Source organism: Pezoporus occidentalis, unplaced genomic scaffold (genome assembly GCF_034315485.1).
Source record: "Pezoporus occidentalis ecotype Australia unplaced genomic scaffold, CSIRO_AGI_Poc_V1 ctg186, whole genome shotgun sequence".
Lineage (NCBI taxonomy): Eukaryota > Metazoa > Chordata > Aves > Psittaciformes > Psittacidae > Pezoporus > Pezoporus occidentalis.
The window spans coordinates 1,103,925-1,131,145 of record NW_026913704.1 but is presented as its reverse complement, the minus strand read 5'-3'; the positions used below and the strand labels follow the sequence as shown (position 1 = coordinate 1,131,145).

The 27,221-nt window shown below is 36.4% G+C and overlaps 1 protein-coding gene across 7 annotated transcripts in view; it reads right to left on the bottom strand.

Annotated features, from left to right (window-relative positions):
* Nucleotides 1-232: 232 nt before the first annotated feature.
* The window catches only part of NTNG1 (netrin G1), a 176,951-nt gene continuing 149,962 nt past the window's right edge, over nt 233-27,221 (bottom strand). For all 7 annotated transcript variants that reach the window (XM_062615917.1, XM_062615911.1, XM_062615914.1 and 4 more), the window contains one exon: nt 233-1,465. In XM_062615917.1, coding sequence (XP_062471901.1) covers nt 1,239-1,465 — 227 coding nt within the window. In that variant the 3' untranslated portion in view covers nt 233-1,238. The remainder of the gene's footprint in view (nt 1,466-27,221) is intronic.

The window sequence follows — 27,221 nt, the reverse complement described above, 5'->3', positions numbered from 1 at the left end:
TTCAACTTTTCATATGTTTTCCAAGCTTGGGACTTGACAAAATATTCCTCTAACAAATTACTCTCTTTACCTTTAAAATTGTTTGCAAAAATAATGACAGTAGTAAAAACGAAACCAGGTTAGAATGTTATGATAGAATTTCCACTGTTGAATCTATTTTTTAGGTGGAAAAAGGATCAAAATGTTTTTGTTTGCTAAAAATGCCTTAAGAAATAGCAATACATCATCCTGGAACTGTTTATGCAGGAATTTTTATTCTTTGAAATCTTCCAGTGTTAAAGCAACAAGAAAACATTTAGAATGTCCTTTGGTGGAATCTTATTACACTTGTTATATATGTAAACTGATATTCTTTGATGCCAGCACGTTGCCCATACAGAGAAATCTCTGCGCAATTAAATGAAAGGAAAAAGAAAAGGACTAAATAAAAAGTAATATTTTTCTCTTATCCGATTAGAATTAAATACATTAACAAATTGTCTGGTAACACAAATAGGCAATAATACAAAAAATCTACATTGTACATTATTTCAAGAAAAATAACTTCATTTGAATACAAAAGGATAAATACACTTTTTGTCCTATAGTCACTCTTGTACAGTATGTGAACACAGCATCTTACTGATGCAGTGCTGCTAAGGTATACAAGGATATGACTGGCTTGAATTTTATTGAGGGGGCTGTTACACATGTGCATCACTAACATCAGACAAAGAAATCTTTCAACCAACAAGGGTTACAGAGCAACGTTCACTAAAGCACAGGTTGGAAAGGTTTCGGGGGTTGAAGCAGGCCAATATGGCAGCTTTTACAGATTTCCTTATACCCACAATGCACTGACAGCAAAGAATGCCTTTATTTGGTCGGTCCACACACTGGGCAGAGGTACAGTCGTGCACCATATAGGAGTAGCAAATGTTTCTTAGCTCCGATTCCCATCCTGGGGGCTGTCAAAGGTGACTCACTCCTGTGTAAGCTTTGCAGCTGGCATTGATTTGACAGAATAGGCAGCCACCAACTTGTCTTGAGTCAGAGGTGAACAGTCTTGACTCAGAGCCCTGTCTGTAACTGATTAATATGGCTTAGTTCAGTTAGGCCTTCTTAGTTTGTATGTGGTTGTTTTTTCCTCTTTTATTTCCTTTTTAAATTTCAGTAGCAAACGCTTGGATTTTGTTTTGTTTTCATGTGGCACATTCATTTGGAGTAGTCTGAATGTGATGCCATCAACCACACGGAGTCTAGCATATGCAAAGCCCAGTTACACCTAGTAGAGCAGTCAGCAGTAATAGAGGCCTGTGTGATATTGCCTCCTGGCCGGAGTTTTGGCTGCAGCCTCCTGGATCCCTTTCGCACTTCAACTTCTCGCATAAAATGCCAGTGTAAGCTGGAGGGCACTGGCATCGCACATTGTTGATGCATGTTCCTCCGTTCTGGCAATGCAGTAGCTCATTGTCACATACATTTGCTGCAAAGATAGCAGGGGAGGGAGGGAAAGAAAAGTAGAATAAATATAAGTCCATCTACAGGAGAAACACTGCACTAAAACCATGAAATCACTGCCGCTTCTTCTCATGCCGAGACGTGAAAACAAGGGATGTGGTTTTTTTTTTAAGCATTTCAAGTATGAATTTTTTATTTTATTTGCATTTTCTCATATCCCCACCCCCCCCTTGTTTTTTTTTTTCTTTAAACTGTAGTATTGGAGAACCATATAATTGACTTTGGACCACTGACTATGATAATAATGTGAATTATGATTAATAATGAAAGAATATGAATACTAATACCTGCCTTGTTCCACTGTCTGCTTTTTTATAGGCATTACTGTACTTGAACTAAAGGTGGGTGTGTCATTATTTGAAGGGGGCAACGTATCTAGAGCTTTTGGAAAGCATGAATGGTGGTTAAAAGTGCAATGTAATTTTGCTGAAGTGAAAAGATCTGTGTGAGGAAGTGGGTTTTATAATTGAGAACTGCATGTATTAATGATCTGAAAAAATTATGCAAAAAAGAAGGCAAGCACAGGCAGGAAATTCAGCATGCTATTTGATGGGGATTATATGTTATATACATATGAAAATAAAAGAGAATGTTACTTCCATTACAGATCAAATATTGCTTCTTAATTAGATTTGCTACTTTGGTAACTGTCACCTTAAACTATCTTATGTATTTTAGCCTGATATAATGACTTCAGAAGTCAGATTTGACAAAACAGAAAACAAGGCAGGCAAAAGTTTTATTGTATTTGAAAAACTGGCAGCTGTACTTTGTATTACTTAGTATCAATTGAAATATTTCACTAGGTAAATATGTAGACATATGAGGAACATACTACTTAAATGTGTCAATCTGTGTTTTATTCTACACAATATCACTAGTAGAATATATGCTAGATTCCAGCCCTGTCTTCCATAGGAAAAGCAATCACCATAATGAACTAGCACCTAGTATCTAGGCAGAATGTAACAGTAAAGATTTTCATGCAGAACATTAGGGAAATTTTATTTGGTTTAGAAGCAGACTCAACATTATATGCTGTTTATGCATACCTTAGCCTAGAAATACCCTAAATAATCCAGAATAGGGAAAATATTGTTAAGTTTGCTTTAAACATTGCTATTTATTGCTAAACAGAAGTACAATTTTATACATCTTAATTTAATTATTTTTAAAAGCAACCCATATAATCTGAGAACTAAAATTGAAACAGTCCAAGTTCTGAAGTGACGTATTTCTATATAAATCTGTACAAATTTTTGCACCAGCAACCTTCCTGATTATCTTACCTGTTCTGGCTTGCTATTAGAAAAATAATTTTCTCACTCTAGGATTCTCTAACAACTGCTTTCTAATGTTCTGTATGCACGTGGGCCAAATAACAACTCATTGTACTAGAAACTGATAGGTGCAGTTGGGAGAAAACAGTTAAATGATCTTTTTCAGTGATACCTTTAGCAATTGAAGGTTTTTACAAAGAGCTATGGATTTAACATTGTCCAGTTGCTGAATTGTAATATGAATGTTAAGGTACAATGAACCACATATTATTGATGACAGGCTCAATGTCTGAATTCTAAAGTTTCATAAGTTACAAAGCATAGTGTTTATAATATATACGAGGAATCGTAAATCACCATTAAAAAAAAAAAGAAAAACAACCCAGAAAAATATAATGTTAACAGGCTGAAAAAAACCCCTCTATTTTTGAAGTCAATATTTGAGTTAGATCTCGTAATAACTGAAGCTGTGTATCCTTGAAGCTGACTTTATTCATATTGTATATATTTAGCCATATCAATGTGCAAAATCTGATGGTACAGCTACTGAATCTACTTGTCCTAGGCTGCTTATTGCTGGGATGCTTCCTGCAGTTCAGGCAATGAAAATGTGAAATATCTGTCCCATCAATACTGACTATTGTTTGCCTTGAATAATGGAGTGGAATTCAATGGCTAATTAAATACCACTTCTTAAACAGCAGATGGGATATTTCACTTCGTGTTTGTCCTGGAATACATTATCAAAATTTTCTCAAGTATTCAGCAAACCAATTTTATTTTCCAATAGCCTTCCCATATTTAAAATTATTCTGAGAACTAAAGCCTGTTATTTTCAGAGGCCCTCAGCCCAGATGCTGATCTGTAGTTACAGAGTGCTGGAGATGGGTGGCTGAGGTGGTGTTTCGCCACACGCTAGCTGTTCTGCCTGACACACTTATGCAGGTTGTTATCAAATACTTCCAATTATTTCTGTCTACAAAATTCTGGATACGGTGTTATAGATGCTGATTTTTAAATCAGTCCATTTATTTCTCATTAGAAAGCTTTGTAAATGTACTTAGAGAAGGGAATGATCAAAAGCTTCTCTCCTTCATTAGTCTTGCATGATTTTAAAGGTTTGCCAAAGAAAGGCATTAAAGTAAAACCAGGTAGATCTTAATGTTCTCAGCAAACTACTATGCAGCTGAAAGTTCTTGAATTTTCAATCTTGTATTTTCACAGCCTCCTTTTCCTTAGTTTCATCCTTGCACGCACACATGTACACACATATACTATCATGTTGATAGCAACTGCAGTGATTTGGAAGTTAAATGAAACAATCCGAAAATGTTCTGAAATCCTATTATTTATTTTTGCCCATTTTGTTTTATTTTTATTCTGAGCAACTCTAAAACCATTTCCACCTTCCTGAAAGCATCATTAAGATTACTTTTAAAACTCGTATTAATTAACTATGTTTATTGAGTTTAGGAACTGGATTAGCTATATCTAACAAGTGTAGCACATCAGCAGCATAAAGAAAAGCACTTTGACTGGAATTTAAAACAAAGTTTATGCCTTAAACCAAAGTAGTGGACATGGTGCCAAGACCAAAGCAAGACACGTATATTAAATGTTACAAAAATTAACAATGTTTCTAATGTTAACACAGTATTTTTTTGGGTTATGTGGTATATTGTATTTCATAATTGGCTCTAGGCTTTACTCGGTGAAGGCAGTGACCTGGGAGCTGTTGAGCAGGGGACAAAGGGCAAAGACCTTGCCGACCCCTTGCTCTGTGTTGAAGCTCAAAGAGAGCTGCTGGTGCTGGTGGGTGCAGATGGGGCGGGTGGACCCCCAGCCTGTGCTTGGCCCTTGACCTTTTCATTTCCCCAAGGAGCAGGAGCAGTGAGGTTTACAAAACAGGGCTTTCTTGCCCATTGCACCCCTCTTACCTTCTACTGCCTGACATGCCCTTACCCCTTCTTATACTCCAAGCAGTGAAGTGTTGCCTCCACTGCTGAGAGGTGTTAAACAAGGTCTGCTTTATCTTCATCATTAAAAGTAACAATAATGAAAAATTAGTTTGAATTAAACTGAAAGGCATCAGGTATCAAGATCTGATCAAAGAATGAAACAGAAGTAATGCAAGTGAAAGCACTAATTCTGAAGTAATCACACATGACTGTTAAGACTCGTGTGGATGAACTAGCTGTGGGTTTGGTGGTGGATCTTCATTATTAGAAGACAGGACATAAAACTGATCATTAAGAAGCAAAACAAGGATATCTGATTTGCCTTGGAGGACTTTGTAGGCCTTTTGGGGAGGTGTTTCTGGGCACAGTCTCCAGATTTGTGCTACTGTGGGAAATGAAATATGAGTGAAAGTAAAATAAAGGAAATTTTTTAACGTTATTTTCATAATTCATCAATTTACAATCTAAGCTATGGTCTAATTATGGGATCCTTAAAACACTCTACAAAGGAGACAGAAAAAGCCACATGTCAAAATGGATAGCTATTTGAAGCTTTTCTGTCCTTGGGGAGACCACTGCTACTCACTCTCAAACCAACAATCCTATGCAATTAGTAAGAGATACTATTATTTTTAATTAAAATGTAATCATCTTTTCCAAGGTAATTATTAATAAAATACTGAAGCCTCTTTCTTAGGGTAATACCATTATGAGTGATGAAAGATGTCTTGCCATAAGTAATAAAATATTCTTGATTTGTAATTCCAATGTTATTACATTCGGAAAAGGACTAAAAAAGGAAAATAAGAGAGAAATATCCACTTTTTCAACCAGCTCAAGCAGTTCAAGGGGTAAGTGATGTGCTAGTGTTTCATAGAATTTATATTGGATGTTAGATGAAATGTATTGAGACTAGCACAGCTGTCTGACAAATGCCTCCTTACCTCTTAAATGCTCAAACCTGAATAATACATGAAAATTTCTGAGGCTGATCAAAACTCAATTTTAATACCTTTGCAGCTTCTTGAAAGAAAAGAGATAGATAGCTGTGGTGGGTTTTATTCTAAAGCAGCAACATAGACACAGTAATGCAAGTGGAAGTCTCGTTCTCTTCGATCTGGTGGGCCACCTCAGGCACAGCATTGTGCTGCTGGCTTTTGTTCTTTCCTGTTACTGTGTCTGGGCAGCTTCAGAGCACATGCCCGGGGCTTTTGGTCTGCCTGGTGCTCAGACAGAAAAACAGTACTCTATCTGACTTAAATAAAATTTCTTTTCCCTTTGTCTTTCACAAAGCCATCCAAGAGGGGCGAAACTAAATCCTGTACCATCCTTTGTGCTGCCTTAATTTTTGTGCAGCTTGCCTACAGTAGCATCTTATTCAGGTGGGTCAGCCACATGAAGATGAGAAAGGACAGGCTATTGACTTAAGGAAAGAAAAATGAATGTATTCAAAAGGACATCTTTTTTGATCTGGGATAGATGGTGTTCTCTTTCTTCATCAAAACCTGGGTTTATTATGAAATTTTCATTGTTTGTGGGAACAGCATAAAGACCATTAATGATAAAGTCACAGAAAGAAAACTTTTTATTAGATGTCCTTGCTTCCTTTCTTAAATTCTGAAGTCTTTCATTTCAAGCAATTTTTTGTGTGATCTCTTCCATCACTGTTTTTCTTCAGTGTGCTCTTTTTGCAGGATCATTTGTTACAGCCTTCCCTCTCCCTCTCTCTCTTCTAAAAAACATTTCTTCACTTTTCTCCTTTTTGTCTCCCAGATCATGAGTATTATAGTCCCTGGACAGGTTGGTGAGTTGACAGCTCTGAATACACTATACAACATTTTGGTCTATTCTAAAGCACTGATGCAAGCTTTGACCCTACTTCTACTGCAGTGAATTTCCCATGCTGTTCATCAGTAGTTTGTAAGAATGGCACTACTGAAATCGTAAGAAGCTTTTGACCTTGGATTCCACCACTGTTCAGAACTTTGAAAAGATGCAGGTTTAGTGGCTAAAGAAATTATTCCTGACATTTTTTTTTTTGTCCCCTCTAATGCATCTGTTTCCTTGGTACTTTTTATTTTGTAAAATATTGTTATTTGAATTTACCTATGATTAAGTTTTCAACACACATGATAACAGACTATTCTGCCTTGGCATAATAAAAGGGTAAAAAGACAAGTTTAGTGAAACCTATGTTTTCAGTAATGATGTTTATAGGTAGCTTCAATATATGCAATGGTTGTCTATATATAGAGAGCTGCAAACAGCACTTTGAAATGCCATGAAAAAATTAGGAAGCTTCATCTCACTACATAAATAAGCTCAGTAAATTGAAGCGGAGCACAAGTGATTTCTTGTCAAATACAGAATTAGTTCCTATGAATACTATAAAGATTCTGTAGCTAACATGCATTATTCTCTAAATATGTGATCATTTAATCAATAAATGTTAGGACTAATAAGAAAATATAAAGGATATTGGAACAAATGAGGAAGATAGTGTGTATGCCTAACAAGAATACAGACATTTACACATACATATAGCCAACATGCACAAGAAAAACTCTGCAATCATGAAGGTATTTGTAATATTTTTCCCACGATTTTTCAGATAGACACTAATGGAAGTGGGGAATGCAAACCACCTAGTCTGATTCAAATGCAAAGGTTTAAAATTGTTTCCAATTATACCAGAATATGAGTGACCACAATCAATATATTATTTTCAAATTGCCAGATTTAACAACAAGAAATCATTTTCATTATTTGAAAACAATCCTAAAAATGCAATATTTACTTGCTATGTGTCAAAGATCTCTATGTGGAGCTCCATTGACACATGAGATTTCAGCCACTAAATATTAGGAATAAGGATGTAAGGACATGGGAAAAGCTTATAAGTAGTCACATTTCTTCAGAAAGGTTCCAACTATTGCTGTTAAAAATTAGTGTTGCACAGCACATGACAAAGCCTCAAATTTTTATAACTTATTCATTTAAATAACCAGTGGTTAATAACTGAATTGGAAGCTTTGTTACTTAGATTTCTCCCCATGTTTGTCTTCCAACTAGATCTACGGTTAGACTATTATTAGAATTTCATTTATTCTTACAGTTACTGCCAAATGGTTTTTAAATGTTTCCCTGCCATGAATACATGTGCCACTGTTGATCAGACTTTGGACGATTTAAGCCACAGACATATCTTATATGAAAACCAGCTATTGATCTTTTAAATAAGATATTCATAATGTTTTTTTTAAGTGACCCTAATTCAACATGTGCTGTAGTGAGTTCAGTAAAACTATCTTAAGATACTGTCAAATTGAGATAAGGTAGATGCTTTGATAGCATGAAAACTGGTTTGTTCTTATCTATCAAGGCACATTCTGAAGTTAAGACAAAATAAATCAGTGTAGACAAGTTACAAGCCTAAAACATATCTTATTGTGTCAAAATTACAGTCATAAAATGACAAACGTTACTACAAAGGTCCCTGGTGCAAAGTTGAAACAATGTTGTGATTAATTATATTGCCAAGAATGCAAGGGAATAAACATCGACCAAGTGAGAGCAGTTTGTAAAGGCAGACATCTCCATCTTGACTTGTCTTAGAAATGCCTGTTAGAGGCACAATTGAAATGATGCTTGACTTTTTAAAGGTTTTTTTTTTTTTATTTTTTATCAAACCAGTTTTATTAAGTCACCAGAGGGTAAATCCCTGGGTGGGCAATGGATGTGCTGTGCTGACAGTTTTTTGGTAGAATTTTTAGATTTTTTTTTGCCTGTTTTGTATTTTTTTTTTTCATGCACAATTCTCACTTCAAAACTGAGGCAGTTCTAATCAAAGTGCAGGAAAAGTCTTCAGTTTCTACAAGAAGATATATCTACTATGCAGTTCTCCCCAGCACACAGCCACAGAATGTGTGGTGATTCTTCTCTCCTGTAAATAGGTACCAATTTATCCTAGCATCCACATGGGTGAGCTTAGGTGATTATGTTGTACTACTGAATGTGCAAAATCCTCTACAGAGCAGATTTTATTTTAACCATGGTGTAAGGATAGCAGAGATAGAAAGTTACTCAATTTCATGGGTTTTGTCTATGCTTTCTCATTTTCCTTTTCTATCCTTAATCTAAAATCCTTGGATTTGACTAATAAATGATAATGAGAAGCAATAAGTCTGTCAAAAAGACAAAGAGAACTGAATTTTGGAATTGATACTCTTGCATGATAGAGAAGCCATGGCAGCTTTGGTAGAAACAGCACAAGACTGCTTGTTAAAACGTCTGGAAACAAATCTAGGTTTAGTTATCTAAGATTTATGGTTGAGAGAATTACTTCCAATCTTTATGTGTTTCAGGAAGTGATTGATTAACCTTTCTGTTTTCTGATTTTATGGTTCCATTTTGATACTTCTCCGAAAGAGGATGATTCCCAAAATGGGGGAAAAAAGATTCCCCATGCTCTACCACTTTGCTTTTGGAGGAACACCACTGAATTGGTATGACTCTTATATTTAACATAATCTCAGGAGAGCAATAAACTATATGATAGCTTTAGTTGCTCAAAAGGGACTACATACCCCTATCATTCATATTCCACTTAGAAAGTTGTAAGCTGCAGTGCCATTATTCCTATCTTCTTGGAGATAAATGAACATTCTTATATGATCTGTCATCTCTTTCCTTACCAAGGAAGAGAAGCAATTGAAACTACAGGGCTTTTTTTTGTTTAATGCCAACAGCAAGGTCAGGGTTTGGATGTAACCACTATCAATAAAAACTGGCTAAGCACAAAAACTGCTCAGATGCAGAAGATGAAGTGGTCATTAAAAGGCCCTGTGAACACTTGGATGGTAGGATTTGGTTCCCTAAATACAAGCAGCTACTGCCATTACAGGTGCCAGAAGGCATTTCAGACATTTACATGGAACTGGCAGGTCTGTCTGAAGACCTATGAGAGATTTAGTCTTGTGGGACTGGTGGCAGGAGGCCTGCCGTGGGGTGCCTCAGGCAGCTCCTGTTGCTCTGTGTGTGCTGGCAGTCTCTGGCTGCTGTGGCCAGTCTTCCTGCCTGCAGGCTCCCCACCCGGCACATATTGCCCCTGCCTGTGTTTGACACTGGCTCTCATCCAGTGGAGTTGTGCAACACTGGACATGGTTTTTGTGGAAAACCCTAAGCAAGGGCTGTGGAAAGCCTCACTGGAGGCTTCCACTCCAGCACCCTCTGCCCACCAGCCCAGGAGTGCATTTGGACTCTGTTTCCTGACTTGGTCCTTGCCTGAGTGACCTGGTGGGCTCAGCCCATCCTGGCCTTGCACCTTCTGGAGAGACTCCAGAGCTGCCTTGCTACTAGAGGTTGGTCTAGCACTCTGCAGGCTGTGACCGACCCTGTTACTGCTCTGCTCACCTGGCTGGGGAGCTCCCTGTTCTGCTACTCCCCATCCACTGCCCACCAGTTCTTTCCTGATCCTGGTCTGCTGCCTCCTCATGGAACCACCAACTTCCATTGTTCAGCGCACTAGACACTTATGGTTAAGCAGCTCAGTTCTATCCAAAAGGCTAGCAGGAGGTCCTTGCCTGAACAGCAATATTTTGAGCTTCATGCATGACAACGGTATTCTCCTTAAAGTTGTCAAGAACTATAAAACAGACCCGCAGCAAGTATTGCTTTTACAGAGCAAAAAAAGGCAGACAAAATCCTGCAGAGCAAACCGAAGCAGGAGCAAGCAATGGTCAGCAATTCAAATACCTGATTATGAATTACATAACAGGCTAAATGCTCCTGCATCCTTAGCTTCTAGGGTTTTGGACTTGCAATAATGTTTTGGGTACAAAAGAACACAATTAATTTCTCTTTTTGTTTACAAAGGCAAAAGTTTCTCTTCCTGCCATTTTTCCCAATGAATGCTGCATTGAAGACTTTCAAAACCAATGAAATAGTTCCTCACGCTTATTACTTTATTGGGCAGCAAAACCAGAGAATATGATCACAATTAGAAATATTTCCTAATGACTTACGGAATTATAATTATTCTAATAATTATATATATATATATATATATATATTTTTTAGGAAGTGGAGAAAGAGGATGTATTGGTGGCTTCTGGTAACAATGACATTACTCCCACAATAGTACTAATCTGAGGACAAATATTGGATCATTGAGGTAACACCTGCATGGCCCTGGATCCTAGAGTTCTTTATAGGCAAAACTTACAATTCCTTCATAGAGCTGCTGAGTGAGAACCTTAAGATTGAATCATAATCTCATGTTATTTAATGACAGTGTTTTTAAACAATCTCTCCTAAATTTGTGCTTCCAAAATACGATGCATCTGTGCACGTGCGTACTCTGGCAATTTGTGCGAAAGCCTTCATACTGTGTTGTTAAAGAGGAGGAGTCTAATGAGCTAATGTGCTAGTTTAATGTATGACCTTATTTGGGTGTTAATAAAAGGCTAAATTTTTAATAATAATTTGAATTATTTTTAATAATCAGTTTAGTATCACTCAGATGGAGTTAGGATTGTTTTGCAAATTTTATTTTACAATACTTACTGCTTATAACAAATATTATGTTGAAAATTACTTTGAATTCAAAATAGCAGCTTTGTAATGGCTACGCAAACTTACTTGTATTTATTGTTTACACAGAATACGTTATATCCATGTCATGTTAGACTTTGAACACTGCTTTTCTAAAGTTATTTGTGATAATAATTCGAATGTTGCAAACTTTCTTCTTGCTACTTTGGCTTACAGCCAATTGCATGGAGCATTCTGAAAACTAGTAACAAAATCTACTGGAAATGTATGTTATGATCAAGTTCTAAATTACATAAAGTAGTGTTAGTAATGGAAACATCAGCAATCTTGAATTACGCTATGATAAATGTCACAGATATTAAAATGGAATGGGTATGTAACTAGAAAAAGGGAGTCAGACTTATATAAGTGTGACTCATAAATAGCTATGTTACAGTGACCATAGGTAAAGCCAAGTTTATATTTATCATTTTGTATTCCTCTTGTGTGCATTTTTCAAAATAGATACATTTAAAATACCAGGAGAATACTCCACTATAGGAGACCACAACACCTATATGCAAAATAAATGGCATAGCTTCCTCAGGAGATGCACATTCAGTTTGCGTGAACTTCAGTTACAATGCAAAGGTAAAGGTAAAACATTTATATAGTTCTTACAGAACATATGAAATGTGAGATATATATATATATATATAGTTAAAGCAACAGTGCTGGGAATCAGATCTTCTGAACCTAAATTGATTTATTGTTTTGAATGTGGAGGAAGTGCTTCAGAGTGCTTTTGTTTAGCTAGCTCTTGAATAGGGATAAAAACACTGCCCTGTAGGTGTCTCAAAGCTCTTGAGAGAAAAAATTGTTATTGCCAGTGAACAATGGAGAAGTTGATGCCAAGGAAAGTCAAATTCTCTGCCTACGCTAACTAAAGAAGGGAATTATCACAGGTCCTGTGAATTCCAGTTCTGCTTACTAGATTGTACTGTTAGAGAAATGCAGCAGAAGAGTTAATTACTGTTTCCAAGGGAGTTTAGAGATTCTTAGCTACAAAAAGGCTTATAAACTATCAATTTTAAAAAAGGAATATGCATTCTTGTCCATTTATGTGTCATAAGCAATTGTATAACATATTTAAATATTCTGACAATTAGAAATACTGATATCGTGTGGTACCTCCTTCTAATGTTACTTGTCAGAACTTTTGCAGCTTCATCTTCATATACTGGGAACATGGTAAAGATTTCAAATGTTTTTTCCCCTCTGTTTTATCTTGGTCTTTAAAAATATATCTGCTATTGTGTATTTGTAATTATAACAGTAAAAATAAAAATTATGCTTAACAGCCAGATTCTTATCTCATCATTCCTTTCTGAGATACACTGGATGATAATAAGCTTTCCAGTAAGTAGGGTTTTAAATGGTGTAATGCTTTACTTTCCTACTCTTTTCATTGGAATGTCAATAAGATGACTCAAACAGCTGGCAAGTAGCACTAGGCAAAAATGAGAACTAATAAATTAATGTATCAAATAATTATAATTAAAGTTACTAGCTGCTTCATGATAGTTTTCAACAATAATATTTATTGTTACACACAGACTTGCCCTAGGTGTCATTCTGCATTAATCTTTATGACAGAACAGCCACTAGATGGAAAACACAGGTAATAGATGCTCGCTTTCCAGCAGAATTCTTTTCAAGCACTCTAGTTTTTCTGCAATGTGCTGCACAGGTTTAAGTAATGTGATAGACTTTGCTAGTGAAAACACATTTTAAACTGATTTGTAATACCACATCATTCAGCAAAAATATCAAAATATGTTCACACCAAAATACAAAGTAACTGTCTTTATCTAATTATATTGCCCCTTAACAGCATTTCCAAGGCTCTGATTATTTATTTGTCTTTTCAGAAGGAATGTTTTGATAAGTACACAGTTAGAATTCATAATTCATTATTGTACATTGACCAATACAGATGAAAACTGCATATAGGCAACCTACATATTTTTCACAATATTATTATTCAGGCTACTACTAGAAAGTTATTGCAATGATAACAGGATTGCACTAATCTCATTTAATCAAATCTACAGTTTTGCTACAATGTTGAAAACATCTGAATAACAAAAGAACGGGCTTAGAGAGAGCACTCAATGTGTTTATTTTGGTTAATGTCTGAAAAGTTCTTTCTACATGCATATGAACTAAAAATGATGCATCTAAACATGGTTGTTGATAGTGCTTACTATGACAAAATGTTAATTAAATCAGGGTATTAAAAGTCCAGAATTAAAAGACTCTCATGAGTAAGTTTCCTTCTGTGCTTGATATGGTTCTTGCACTACTTTTGACATGCGGATTAACATATTTCTGTTTATCTGTCCTAATGCACAAAGGTGTTAATGAAGACTGAAATAATCTGATATCCTCAAGGAATAGGTAATTACGAAGTATGATTACACTTCAATGGACTTATTTTATCTTGCTTAAAATGTTTTTCTTCAAGTTTTAGATTGCCAAGCCATGCCAGAGTTAAAAAATAAGAAAGATATGGCCCTTAATGCAGAGAAAAAACCCTTTTAACCAGTGTGTTATATATTCCTAAAGATACATTGTATAATACGCTTAAATTTCATGATGAAAAGAAGTAATTATGTTACTCAAAAGTCTTCCACTCGCACTTAAGGCAGAAAAGCCAAGACCTTGGTAATTTTCTCATACTCCTGAGAAGTTGTTTATGTAACAATGTTACAAACTCATATACTCACCTTTAATTTAGAGAAGAATCACACAAGAAATGCTCAATTTTTATTAAAATGTACTTCTAGAATGCTGCGTATTCTTTTAAAACATAATCTCTGTCTATACTTAAAAACACAATGTCTGTTTCTTAGTAGCACTCTCAAGAGAAAATGGAAACAGATTCCTGCTAAACGAAATTTGGATGAAGCTGTTCTTCCTGATAAGTTTATCTCCTTGGGTTCAGTCCTGTCTTCTGTTCCCAGCCATCCCCCATACTTATCCCTGCCTTAGATAACCTGAACCCCCACAACTCCAGTAACTTGCATGTCCTTCCCTTTCAGTGGCCTCAGTAACAATGGAAATGGAAATCTTACTCCTTTGACCACAACTCCTCCAAAACTGTTTGTGTTCCCTTACATTCCTCTTATGGTGGGAGCTAGTGTTCGCTGAATGTCTGTGTAGAGTGCCAGCTGATAGGTGCACTTGGTATTGGAGGATGAAAAAAAGCTGTAATTCCAGGTAGGATGACTTTATGTAGGATTGGTCTATGTCAGGACCTTTGAGGGGGGTCAAACACTGAGACCAAGCACTAAGCCTTCTCCTGCTCTATAAGGTCACGCAGCGAGCATGGCTAGGCAGCACCTAAGGCAAGTCCCCCGACAGATATGCCACCTTGGGCAGCAGTGACTCCAGCATGGCTCCTGCTCAGGTTTGAAACACGGGCACAGTGAAATGAGAGCATGAGAGGAGTGTGAAATGCAAAGGTTTTATGTTGCCTGTGTGAGACAGCATTTTTCAAGTGGTAACATGGCAGATCTGAGTGGGATGATGGTTTTCTGAAGATTCTAAGAAAGCTACAGAATAAGTAGCTGTTAAGCTAAAGAGAAAGATGAGTGCTAAAGGGAGGTGGTTGGAACTGGAACAGAGGGGTTTGGGCCAAAGCCAGGGTGAGTGGGAGGAGGTGAGGAGGTGCTTAACACATCTTAGCTGGCTCACTGTTTTGTATTTGCAAAACAGTCAAGGTCTTCTAGTGGTGTAGAGCAGCGTGGGCTGCAGCGTCATCATTGAGTTGTCATGTTGCCACTGAATAAGAGAGAAGATGTAACTGGAGTACACTAAGCATCTCATTGTGTTTTGAATCGGTAATGGTTTTGCATGAACTAGCAAGGCTCTAAGGTTGTTGCAGAAAAATTATAGCAGTATATGGCTTTATTTTGATATGTGGTGCAATCTTGACCCAAATTTTCAAACCTTTGTCGAAGGTATGCTGTGTACATGCAGCCTTTCATGTTTCTCCCCAGTTGTGTACCAAATGTTATGCGTGCATATGTAATTTAAGGCTATTCAAAACATCTGGCTCAATTTGTAACACACTATTGTAATCTGTCTGTAAATATATGCAGAATAGGATGCTTTTTTGAGAACTGAAGTCTCCCTGCAAAGAGCTGTGCTTTGCTGCATAATGTCAACATAATAGGGTTGATTTGAGGATGCTGTGTTTTGCTTTCAGTATGAACATCCTTGCCCTAACAGCCCCAGTTAAAATCTCATTGTCAGATAGTCTTGTTCTTGAAATCAGTAGGAAGTGAGCCAGGTTTTTGAACCTTGTGAAAGTAACTTGTTCTCCTTGGACACTAGTCAGTGCTTATTGCCTTGCTATCAAAATGCAGCTTCAGCTCTTTCTTTAAAGAGCTACATGTGGTGAAACTCTCTTTACTCTCCTTGGAAATGAAATTCTAAACTCTTCAAAGTAAGAGTCCTATTTCAAGTAGCTTCTGACTTAAAAGGGAAGTTTATTTCCCATTTAAAGAATGTGTAACGTTCTTTAGTGATGCAGCATCTCATTAACAGAACACCCTGCTGAATTGTCTCCTGGGGACAGCTCTTTCTATACTGAGGATACTGGAGGTGTTTGTTCCTTCTGCACCTGTCAGCGTACATAGGCACAGGTTAGTGTATGTGGGTAACAAAGCTGCTAGCTCTTTTTGATTATAGCACTTGTGTATCCCTGACCTCCAGCTGCTTGGTGCTATTTCTTAAGGCTAGCTTACATAATTATTCCAGGAGAATTCCTTCTCTAAAGAGATCATGTCTGAGCTCCTTATAACTTAGCAGTTTTGATGTATAAGAATAGATTCTTGGGTCCATTAGAAAAGCCTTAAAAATTAAGCAAGAAATACAGTAAGAACATAAGAGAGCACATCGGTGTCAGAGAAAGGTAAAGGTGTCTTTGGCTGTTCAGATAATCAATATATGGCTTGGCCATTGGCTTCATAAACTGGAGCAATATTTTGGTCTATCCACAGTGAGATTTTGTTACACTTAGTTCTACATACATCTAAAGAATACACATGGTTTCATAAATGTCTGAAAAGTGTGAAAGACTACAAAAGTTACTTGATCTCTAAAAAAAAAAAAACGAAGTAGGTAAATTGATCTGCTAATAGAAATACAAATTAGAACATTGTGTCTAGATTCAGCCAGTGGCATCAGTCTAATATCTATGACATGGTTTTCCACTTCCATCTGAACAAAGAGATATAGTCATTGGAAAGAAACAAAATACCATATAAAGAAGTACTTGCCCAAGCTGTAGTTATAAAAAACATAAAATAGTTTTGGGCATAATGCTTTAATCATTGTAAACCCCAGGTGTACATTGAAATCAGTGGTTAATGAACACAGTCTCTTTAATATAATTATTTCAAGTTGATGTCAGTTATAAGTAATCTTCTATAGAAATTAATTACCAACAACTAAATTATAATCACTCTTTCTTTCCCCTTCCCTGTAGAAATCTTTAAACTTCCAGCACTGTCACATCTTTCTTTTCTTACCTGATGATTAAAGGTAGAAGTTTTATTAACAATTTAATTATTCTCTTTTAAAAGCCAAGATAATTATAACGGGCTTGACTTGGCTTCCATTAGAAGTCTCTTTTAATGATTTTGCCATTGACTGCAGTTCAATGTGAAAGAACACTAGTTGGTTATCAACAAAATAATTTCTTAAAATTGTGCAGGGATAAAAGAAATTGAAAGAACAGAACCATTAGTATTTTACAGAATATCAAGGTACTTTTGTATGAGCTATCACTCCCCTCTAAATATATACTGTCTGAATCCTGTAAAGCTGCATTCACTTTCCTAGTTGTTATTCGTATGAATAGCTTGACTAAAATTTGTGCCATAAAAGGTAGTAGTCAAAGGTCTGACAAAAAGCTGGATTGACACTTAGAAGATGAATCTTTAGTTCCTGATTTTGACACACCCATGTTCCTTGTAGAAATATTTACTTGCATGCTTAATTTTAAGATGAATTTGAAGTTACTGGAAGGGTTAGTACATGTCTCAGGGGTATGGATCTAGAGGAAGAGATGATGATCATGTAAGCACTTACCAGAAAGAAATGCAAGGAGAAGCTAAAGAAGCAGAATGCTTGCAGATGATTTGTTGAGCTGGTCATATTAGAGATGCAGAGTAAAGTGAGTATCAAAAAAAAAAAAAAAAAAAGGACCACTATTTTAAAGGACTTTTATAAAAATTGCATTGTCAGCAGCAGAGCAAAAGAAAACTTTTATAAAAAAATACATTTAAAAGAATAAATATATTGAGAAAAAAAGTTGAAATTATGGCAAAATGAAGGAAAAAAGCACACAGTTCCAAGAGTTTAGGTACAAGAACATGCTAAAGTTTCAGGAAGACCAGAAGATTGAGTACTGTACTGAAGTCATAAATACTGTGTTTTTTGTGTTTTTTTTTTTTTTGTTCTAAGCAGAAACTTTTGTCAGAAGCAGAAACTTTCTAAGAAGTTCTTAGAGCAAATGAATGGTGTGAAATGTAGAAGGGAAAAATTTATGCAGTATCAACTATGGGAGAGGTTTACGAGGTTACCAGGTGACTATCTCTGTTGGTGGGGACAGATGTGTCTCAAAGTTTATACAAAGCAGTCTTTAGAAAATGGAACATAGTTGCATCAGATCACCAGCAGTAAGTAATATTGATCCAAGAATTTTGAAAAAATACAGAAACTGATTTCTGTTACCTGTGACTTTACTAACTTAATTGCCAAGACAGGTTTGATTAACTACAAGCAGGGACTCTGGCAGATGGGATTTCTATAAAGAGCTCCAAGGAGACTGACAGTAACTAAAGGCTAGCAAGTAAAGCTTCTGCAGCAAGCAAGTTCATGGAAATTGTAAGAACAGAATTAGCAGGTAGATGAATGAGCATGATAAGCACAGAACTTAATGTATCCGAACCTCCAAAAAGTATTTCACAAGATCCCTCAGCAGGGGTTATCAAAGAAACCAAGAGCAGAGGTTTTTTTTCGTAGTTCTCTCCTCCACCCCTTACACGCATGGAATAATCATGGATTCAATAGTAGGAAAAATGTTAAGAAACTGGTACTCAGTGCTGTAAGAACTGTGTTGGGACTTACTCAGAATTGTGATAGAGAACTGAGTGAACAGTAGCGTAATAAAGTTTGCTCATGTTACAAAATTACTGTGGATGTAAAAGCCTTCAGAAGAATTTCTAGGGTGCTGGGTGACAGCACAGTAAATGGTAGATGAAATTCAGTGCACAAGAGTAATGTGCCTCTAGATACTTGGCTTTTACCACTTAGGAACGGGATCTTAAGGGTAGTTTAAGGGTTTTTTTGAAAATATTGACTTAATGATCATAATCTCTCAAAAAAGCAAATGGATTTTTTTTTTAGAACAGGAAAAAAAGAATGAAATGGAAAACACCATAATGTCGCCATATAACTTCATGATGTGCCCATCTCTTTAACACTTCATGAAGTCCTGTATGTTGAAAAGGTACTACCAAGAAAAATAGAATAGAGAGCAATCATAGACATAAGCAGTTCCTGTAAAAGTACAGATTAAACTGATTAAGCTTCTTCAGCACAAAGAAGAGAAGATAGACTGAAGGAAAATAAAATAGACTTTATAAAATCACAAATGTTACAGAAAAGGCGAACTGTAAATGATTATTCATTTATTTTTATTACCACTTTCAACTAAGAACTAGGAAGTACCAAATGAAATTGACAGCCATCCCATTAAAACAAATAAATTATTATAATAATAATTACTATTATCGTTATCATCATCATAATTGTAAACTTGTGCTCAGGACATTTGGAAAACAAAAGTATAAATATCTCAAGAAGTGATTAGGCAAATCAGTGCACGAAAGGCTCATTGAGACCAACTAAATATGAACATACTGATGAACTCTTTAGCTAAGAATATCTGTAAGCTGTGGCTTCCTAGTGTTTGGATGCTTATGCCGAATAAAATACCACTCAAGCCCATTACTGTGAGACAGAGGACACTGGGGTAAATTGATCCCTGGTCAAATTCAGTAGAGGCTTTCTCATTTTCTATGTAAGATATTCTACTGTCTATAAGCATACAGTTATGAAGATAAATACATGACTCAGAGGAGTGATATACTTTGAAGACTACCTCTAAAACTGTCTAGGTAAGATAGTCAGAAAACAATAGGGTGAAATGGGAATTGAGAAATGTAAAAAGGCACTTCTAGTAAGTCTTTTAGTTAAGAGCTCAGATCTTGAAATGTCTTGTTTTCAGAAATTCATTGCTGAAGTACTCAGTGATGCTAAGTAATAACTCCTTTACTTCAAGTAAATGTCTTTACAACCTTCAGTCTGAGATTTATTTTTTTTTTCCACCTCTATATATTATTCATAACAAATACTCTCAATGAGTAAAGAATCATAAAATCACAGAATAGTTTGGGTTGGAAAGGACTTTAAGATCACGTAGTTCCAACCCCCCCTGGCATGAGAAGGGACACCACACACTAAACCATATCACCCAAGACTCCATCCAGCCCGGCCTTGAACACTGCCAGGGATTGAGCATTCACATCAGGACCTCGAATAGTAGTAGCAGTTAATTAAAAGCTTTAAGTTCATTAGCTGTTAGGTACTACAGTACTCAGCTGTGTAGAAATACAAACTTGAAGTTAGAAATGATGATTACTTATGGATTATATCCTTTTAGCATGTTCAAATTCAGGGCAGAAACACACTTTTTACATCAGATGTGCCCCAATGTACCTAGAATAACTCTGAAATCCATTAAAAGTGGAAGCTAGTCTTTTGTAATCTAAATTTACATGTACGCTGAATCTTGGCATACCTAGTTCCATGGTATCCACTTATTAACACATAATATTAAAAGGGTTGTTTTTTTGTTTTTTTTTTTTTTTTACTTTAAATAACATTGGCAAAGCTTACCTTCTGCTAGGGAGGCAGTCAGCAACTTGCAAGTTAAAACCTATCAGCTCCTTCTAACTAAACTTTAGGTTTCACATCTCTTGGGAGAGCTGTATTTGCAAATGTGTAAAGAAGTTAATAACTACTAAAGTTTTAATAATCAGCATGTGCTGGTGTCAGCAGTGCCATCAGCTGCATTAGTGTCAAGATAGGAAGCGTTGACTCTTTAATTGCCTCAGGTCAGTAGTTTTCATCTGCAGTTAAATAGGATAAAGATTACTTATTTGTAAATGATCCTTTTAAGGTCCCTTCATAAAACCATCTCATCTAGGCGTGTCTGTGGTGCTACTGATCTCTTTATTTCTGTCCTCATAAAAGGCAGTAAGCAGGCAAATTACATAGAAGTTATGGCCACTGAGCAGGGTTGAAAGTGTGACAGAATTTTGAGAGGAAAAGCAGTCCTGCTCCTCATTGTTCAAATGAACGTTTAATAATTTATAACAACTGAGTTATAAGTTTCCCCTTCAATACATTTACAAACATGAATAGATTAAATGGTAATTGCTATCAGGCTTTATGTTCTATTTCGTGTACCTAATAGAAGTTTATCTAGTGGAACTAACTTGTATGTTTTTGATCTACTCCTAACTGACAGCAATATACTATATTAAAATATCATTGTGCTATCAAATATTAACCATTTTTAAATTATCTGACTCAAGAAAACAAATAATGTTACTTGTTTAACTTTTCATGAATTCCTTATATTTAGTTGTTCAGAACCCTCCTGTGATACAGCACCAAAAATACTGAAGACCCTGGAAATTGCATTCAGTCATTTTAAATTGGGCTGTTTTGAAATGCACTCTGCTCACATCCATCACCACTGTTCATTTTGGCTCTGCATGCAGAATTCTGGTTTTGCTGTCTGTAGAATTTTTTATTCTGCTTCAGTACAAGAGAATATTAGAGAGCTGATTCTTCTTCTATAGGTTAGTGGGTTTTGTAACCATGTTTGGGAGAGTTTAGAACTCTTTTCCTTCCTACCCCCTGGAAAAAAGCTCTTAGGAAGTTTCCCTAATTATCCACTTGCTCATCCATCTGAAATTATGTGGCTTTGTCTGGTACTCAATACCAGCAACTCGCTAAACTAAAAAGTGAATGATCTAACAATGGAAAGGGAGAATACTGATCCTACAGATGTGCTACAGCTGTATGGCAGCCTAGTCCAGCCTAAGTGCTGGCTACCAAGGGTTACACTACTCCCCATCTGAGTGGCTTATGCTCTCCCAGGGTGCTCCTGCTTGCTCAACCCGTTGCTGATTCATATCACAGAACTAACACAACAGAAAACTAATCTATTTTTTTTGTTAGTATCCTGCTGAGTTAGATCTGAAACGGTTCAATGAAAGGTCAAACAAGTGCCTGAGAGATTGCTAGGGGTGTGGGACTAAATAGCAGGGACTTGAGAGAAGAGGGATTGCAGCACTTACAGTTAGGGCAGTTTAGACAGCCATGGAATAGCAGCTTTGAAGTTGACACCTGGGCAAGATCAAGAGCAGAGCAACCTCTTTGCTCCAGTCCAATCCTTCACCTTGCTGGGGAAAAATTCTTCCATTAAAGGCCAGGTGTATAAATGTTGCTACTGAACAGTTTCTTTTCACTTTGGAGAAAGCAAGTCCGATTACCAGGTTATCAGAGTAAATCTTTTGCAGAACTGCAGATCTCTGTTAAAAGCCTGGTGCCTCTTAATAAGATGTTAACTGTGCTAACTAGCCCCATTTTCTATGCCTCATTCTCTGGCTGTTTTATGATCTGTTATTTTCTTTGGCTTCTCCCACTTATCCCCCCAGGTGTTACCCGATTCACCACCCTGTTCATATAAGCCTTCCATCATAGAGATGCTGCAACCATGTCCTTAAGGTCTCACCAACACCCCTCTAGTCTTTTCCTTTTGCAGGTTCTTCCATTGCCCCAATATTCTACACATTTTGTAGGTAGCAGTACTAAAAGCAGCTTGAAACTTGATCCCCAACCTAGCATACTATAGCAACTATGTAAATCTGTGAATAACTATGCAGAAAAAGCATTCCATGTTTTTGTGTTCTCTGTGCTCTTTGCAGAGAAAAGATACTTCATTTAAAAATGGTATTTAACAAAAACTGTGTTCTGACATGTTTATTCTGACTAAAGTCTCTCCCCAGACAGGTATCAACCTTTTTCGCCTACTTTTCTCCAGTGTCTCCAGTATATAATTTTTGCATTATAAAATAATACCATTTCATCAGATGCATACTTTGTTGAACAATTTTCTAGGTATCCCTGTATCTGTATGGTTATTCTGTGGGTCATGTATTTTGTAAGAAATGCTTTAATATGCACATTCATGTTGTCTTTTCTCAGTTTTAAAACTCACAGGATATCAACATGACATTACACATGTAAGTCGTCAGCATGCTTCCCCTGAGGTGAGTGCAATGAGTCTTTTGCATTGTCTGAGAATCACGAACCCATAACACTGTAATTTTATTTGTCATCTTGCCTTACATCTGTAAAACATAATTTGCCTTGAGTTGCAGCAGTGGGATTCTGGATTAATTTAAGGACAATTATTCTGGATTTAAATTGGGAGTCATTAGAAGCAAAGTCTGTTCCTCTTCCATTCAAACCCCTGTACACACACAATTTTTTTATTCTGCATAACAATCATGTGAGATAGGTACTGTGAAAGCAGTATTTCATGTATGAAGATCAGAGACAGATTGCTCCTTGTGGACAGCAATGTTCAGCTCCATCAGCACTTATCCTTTTCAATAAATTCTTTCTATTTTTTACTTCCTCCAGCTCCGAGCATGGCAGTGCACTTACTAGCACCAGTCCTGATACCAAAACACACCAGAACTGAAAGCACATACACAGACACTGTAATCCTGACCAGGTGAAAGCATTAAAACTGCTACTGGTAGAAAGATTTTAATAATATAAAAAGCTATAGATGGATTGTCTGTGGCTCCCCACACAGGCAGTTGCAGAAGTGAACTGGAAGGCAGGGCACAACTTCAGTGTATAGGTACTGAGGATTCGCAGGGTACATTTGTATATAAACATGCATTAAAGATCACTAACCTTCTGTGGGGGGGATTGTATTTAATATTTAAATAAATATTAAAAAATATTTAAATATTTATTCTCCTCCCCCCAAGGAAAGATTTATTTATTTATTTAATTTAGAAATGGATGGCAACACGTCTTTTCTTGCTGTACTGTAAACACAAACTTCCAAAAGCAAAGGTTAATATAAGTTTCAGAGTTATAATTTCAGGTTTGATTTTCTTTGGCAATCCAACCTGCATGACGATTTTGATCAAATGCCTCAGCTTCTAACATTTGTAATAGATAATAAGATCCACACAACCCCCCTTATATTTAAATAATCATATAAGAAATTGAATTTACAATGTGATGGAATATGAATTATCTAACAGGCTGCAGAATAATACAAGTTCAGTCTGGTAGACAGATACCAGTACTGAGTGCAGCTTAAGCATTGAAGATAAGAGTGTAGTTATTTGCCTGCTTTAATAAAATCTATTTAAAATGAATGAACTAGGGTAAAAAAAAGTAAACTATTCAGAGCTTGACTTAAGGCATCTGTCTGAAAACGTATTCACTAATTGTTTAAGATTTGCACCATTGAACAAAGATTATTTGATACAGTGATTCACAACAAATAACACGCTGAATTTAGTTTGGGTACAAGCTACCGTTGGGAAGTCTTGTACTTGGTCTAGGCTTTTGTGCGGCTGCAGCTTCGATGTCTCTATTTGGTTATTGACAATATGAAGAGAGAGAGTGAATAATATTAAACATTGGACCTTCCCTCACCTTTCCTTCTGTATGGGGTGATCATGCCTAATGAAAGTTCAAGCTGTGCTCATAAATGGAGACTGACAAAAGAGTCACTTTTTCTCTTCTTGACTGGATAAATTTGCAGCTGGTTTTGGAATCGATTCTTGCATGCATGAAATTAAAATGTGTTATTTTTAAATGCTCCAGAATATATGCAAAAGAATTTAGTCACCTGAAATGTCATGGCCCAGAAATAAGAAATATGCTAGGCTATGAGCAGTACACTTAGAAAATCAAATTACTGTTCCTCTTAATATCTTGCCTTCATTCAGTTTTTAGAAACTCTGGCAGTTCTTCTGTGTATAAATGTTTCTACCCTTTCTTACAGGTTCCTGTTATCACAAAGCACTGTGTTCAGTTTAAGACTGGCCCAAAACAGCTAGAGTTGCTGGTTAAATTTCTTGCCAGGTCTGGAGCTTTTTCTTCTGTTTTTATTTTCATTTTTAACAGAAATAATTTATAAATTATATTTTTTTCTATTTATAAAATAGAAAAATGGAACATATAGCTATGAATTTTCTCATGTTTTTGCAATTCTGCAGAATTCTCATGTTTCTGCAAAAGGTTTTAGGAACAGACTGCTCTGTTCTTAATTCATTCCTTGTGCTTTGATCTATGTATGCATGCTGGTGAGAAAACCATTGTCAGTATACGGGAGGGAGGCAGACAGCTAAAGCCCAGCAGCTTCCCCAATTGCACAATGCCTGCAGCATGAATGGTTCTGGGGAGGGCTTAGAAGTAGCACAAGGCACAGTTGTATCTATTGTGCCTCTTTTTCTGAGGGCAGCAAACCTTCCTGTACCAACCAGACCCTGCTGACTGCTATGTCTACACAGCATAAACCCTGAATTCAATAAGATAGCCGTGCTTTTTATCTGGGAGGCGAAGTCTAAAATTGCATCTGACCTCTATATGCATAGAGATGCCAAATGATGAGTGCTCTGCCTAGATCCTCAGAGGTTTTAGATGAATCAGTACCTAAATGAATACTTCTGAGGATAATAGCTTTTGTGTCTTTTGCCCATGTGTGGTACAAGGTAGATTCTGAACAGTAATTTATCAAATGGTAGATTGTGAGTCTTAGAAAACACAGTGAGGTTTGAACATTGGTTTTTCCCAAAGATGATTGGTCATGTACAAAACTAAGTCAATCCCTGTACTAATAAACTTGTACAACTGATTAAACTACCTATGGTACAGGTTTATTTGTAGGTCAAGCTTCTGGTTGCCCTAGGTCAACGATTTTTAGCAACAAACAACCATAAGACTAGATTTTCTTAATAATGCCAACAGTCTATGCATAACAAAAGGTAAAGAAACATATTGGTCTGTTGAGTCTGTGTGTGCATCCATCTTTGCATGTATACATTTCTGTACAGCACAAGCTCAGCAAAACAGATCAAACCCACATGCTACATGTCCAGACAAATAATCTTTTTGAGCTTTGTTAAAGCAGCAGAATGAGTTTTCGTTTTAATTCTATATTGGGGGTTGCTTGCTTGCCCAGTCATTTGTTTAGATTTCAATGGGAAAATAACAAACAAAGCTAAAATGCCACACTACAAAATTAAATGAATTGGAATTCTGTTCTTCCATGAAAAGACTTGAAATGAGATTTGAATCAGTGCGTGCTTGGTAAAACACAGCAATTTGATATCTGTTCCATAAAACTGACAACTGCATCTAGCTGTTTTTCTTCTCAATTTGATCAGATAATTTGATTTTAAAATCCTGGAGTAAATTGGGTGGGAAGGGACCTTAGAGATCACTCAGTTCCAACCCCTCCTGCCAAGGGCAGGGACACCTTCCATTAGACCAGATTGTTCAAAGCCCTGTTCAACCTGGCCTTGAACACTTCCAGGGATTGGGCAATCACAGTGCCAGTGCCTCACCACCCTCATAGTGAAACTTGGAGAGTATCAAACAGTTACACAGTCAGACTAAGATTTGTTCAGCAAATTACAACAGTGAAGGAAACTTAGTTTTGTCAGCAAATATAAAGGCACTAGCTTGCATTTCCAGAAACTATCTAAAGCTTTTAAAAATAGGCTGATTCAGCTAAAATCGGCCTAATTATATGTTTGGCTCAAAAAAAACCCTCATTAAAAGAACACTATTTGGGTTATAATGTCCAAACCTGAAAAGATAGCAAATACTGCAATTAATAAGTAATTGGACTGACAAGCTAGTATATAGATTATTATATTAATTACATGACTGTAAAATTTGTTCCACAGACCTCCAGGCCTGTTCAATATCTCAGCTACTTAATATCTATTTTAGACCCACTGTGTGGATGTGGTGTTTACTGTACTTGATTCAAACTCCACTTCAGAGAATCACTTTGATTTCCTTTTCTATTTTTGTTTTCTTGTGGTTCCTTTCACTACAACCAGTATCTCAGCGCTTCACAAATTCTAATCCTTATTTTGCCGGCACCCAGGGTAAGGTTACAGTGGTGGTGATAACCTCCTTCTGCCTAAGGGTTAGAATGCAAAGGGAGATCTTATGATTTCTGAGTGCCTTGTTTTTGAGATATCGATGATCTGAGTTTTTGAAATATTAACAATTTGAAACACTACTTTGCTTACTTTCTGCTGCAACTGTAAGTACTCAATAATCTTGTGACTCAAAAATCAAGTGTAGTCATCCAGAAAATGAGAATAGAGTTAGCAACCACATGTGAAAAGTATAGTTTAAATAACCTGCTAAATATAAACATGAGCTTTCTGGCAGAAGCTGAGGAAGTCCAATTTTCTCGGGTAACGTTTAACTGCATTGCTTATGCAAATTTCCTTTCTCTTCATACACTATCTTTAATGCTAATTGGGTAATTATCACAATCTTTCCTGAAATTCTTTATTGCTTTTCTTTCCATATACATTTGCGGAATTATCACAAACCCTGATTTTCTACTTCAGAGGTATCATCCCTTCAACAGTCAGCAGTAACGTCTAGCTTTATTCTTTGTTTTAACATTTATGATATAAGGTTCATGTTTTTTTAGAGTATTTAGAGCATTTGTGTG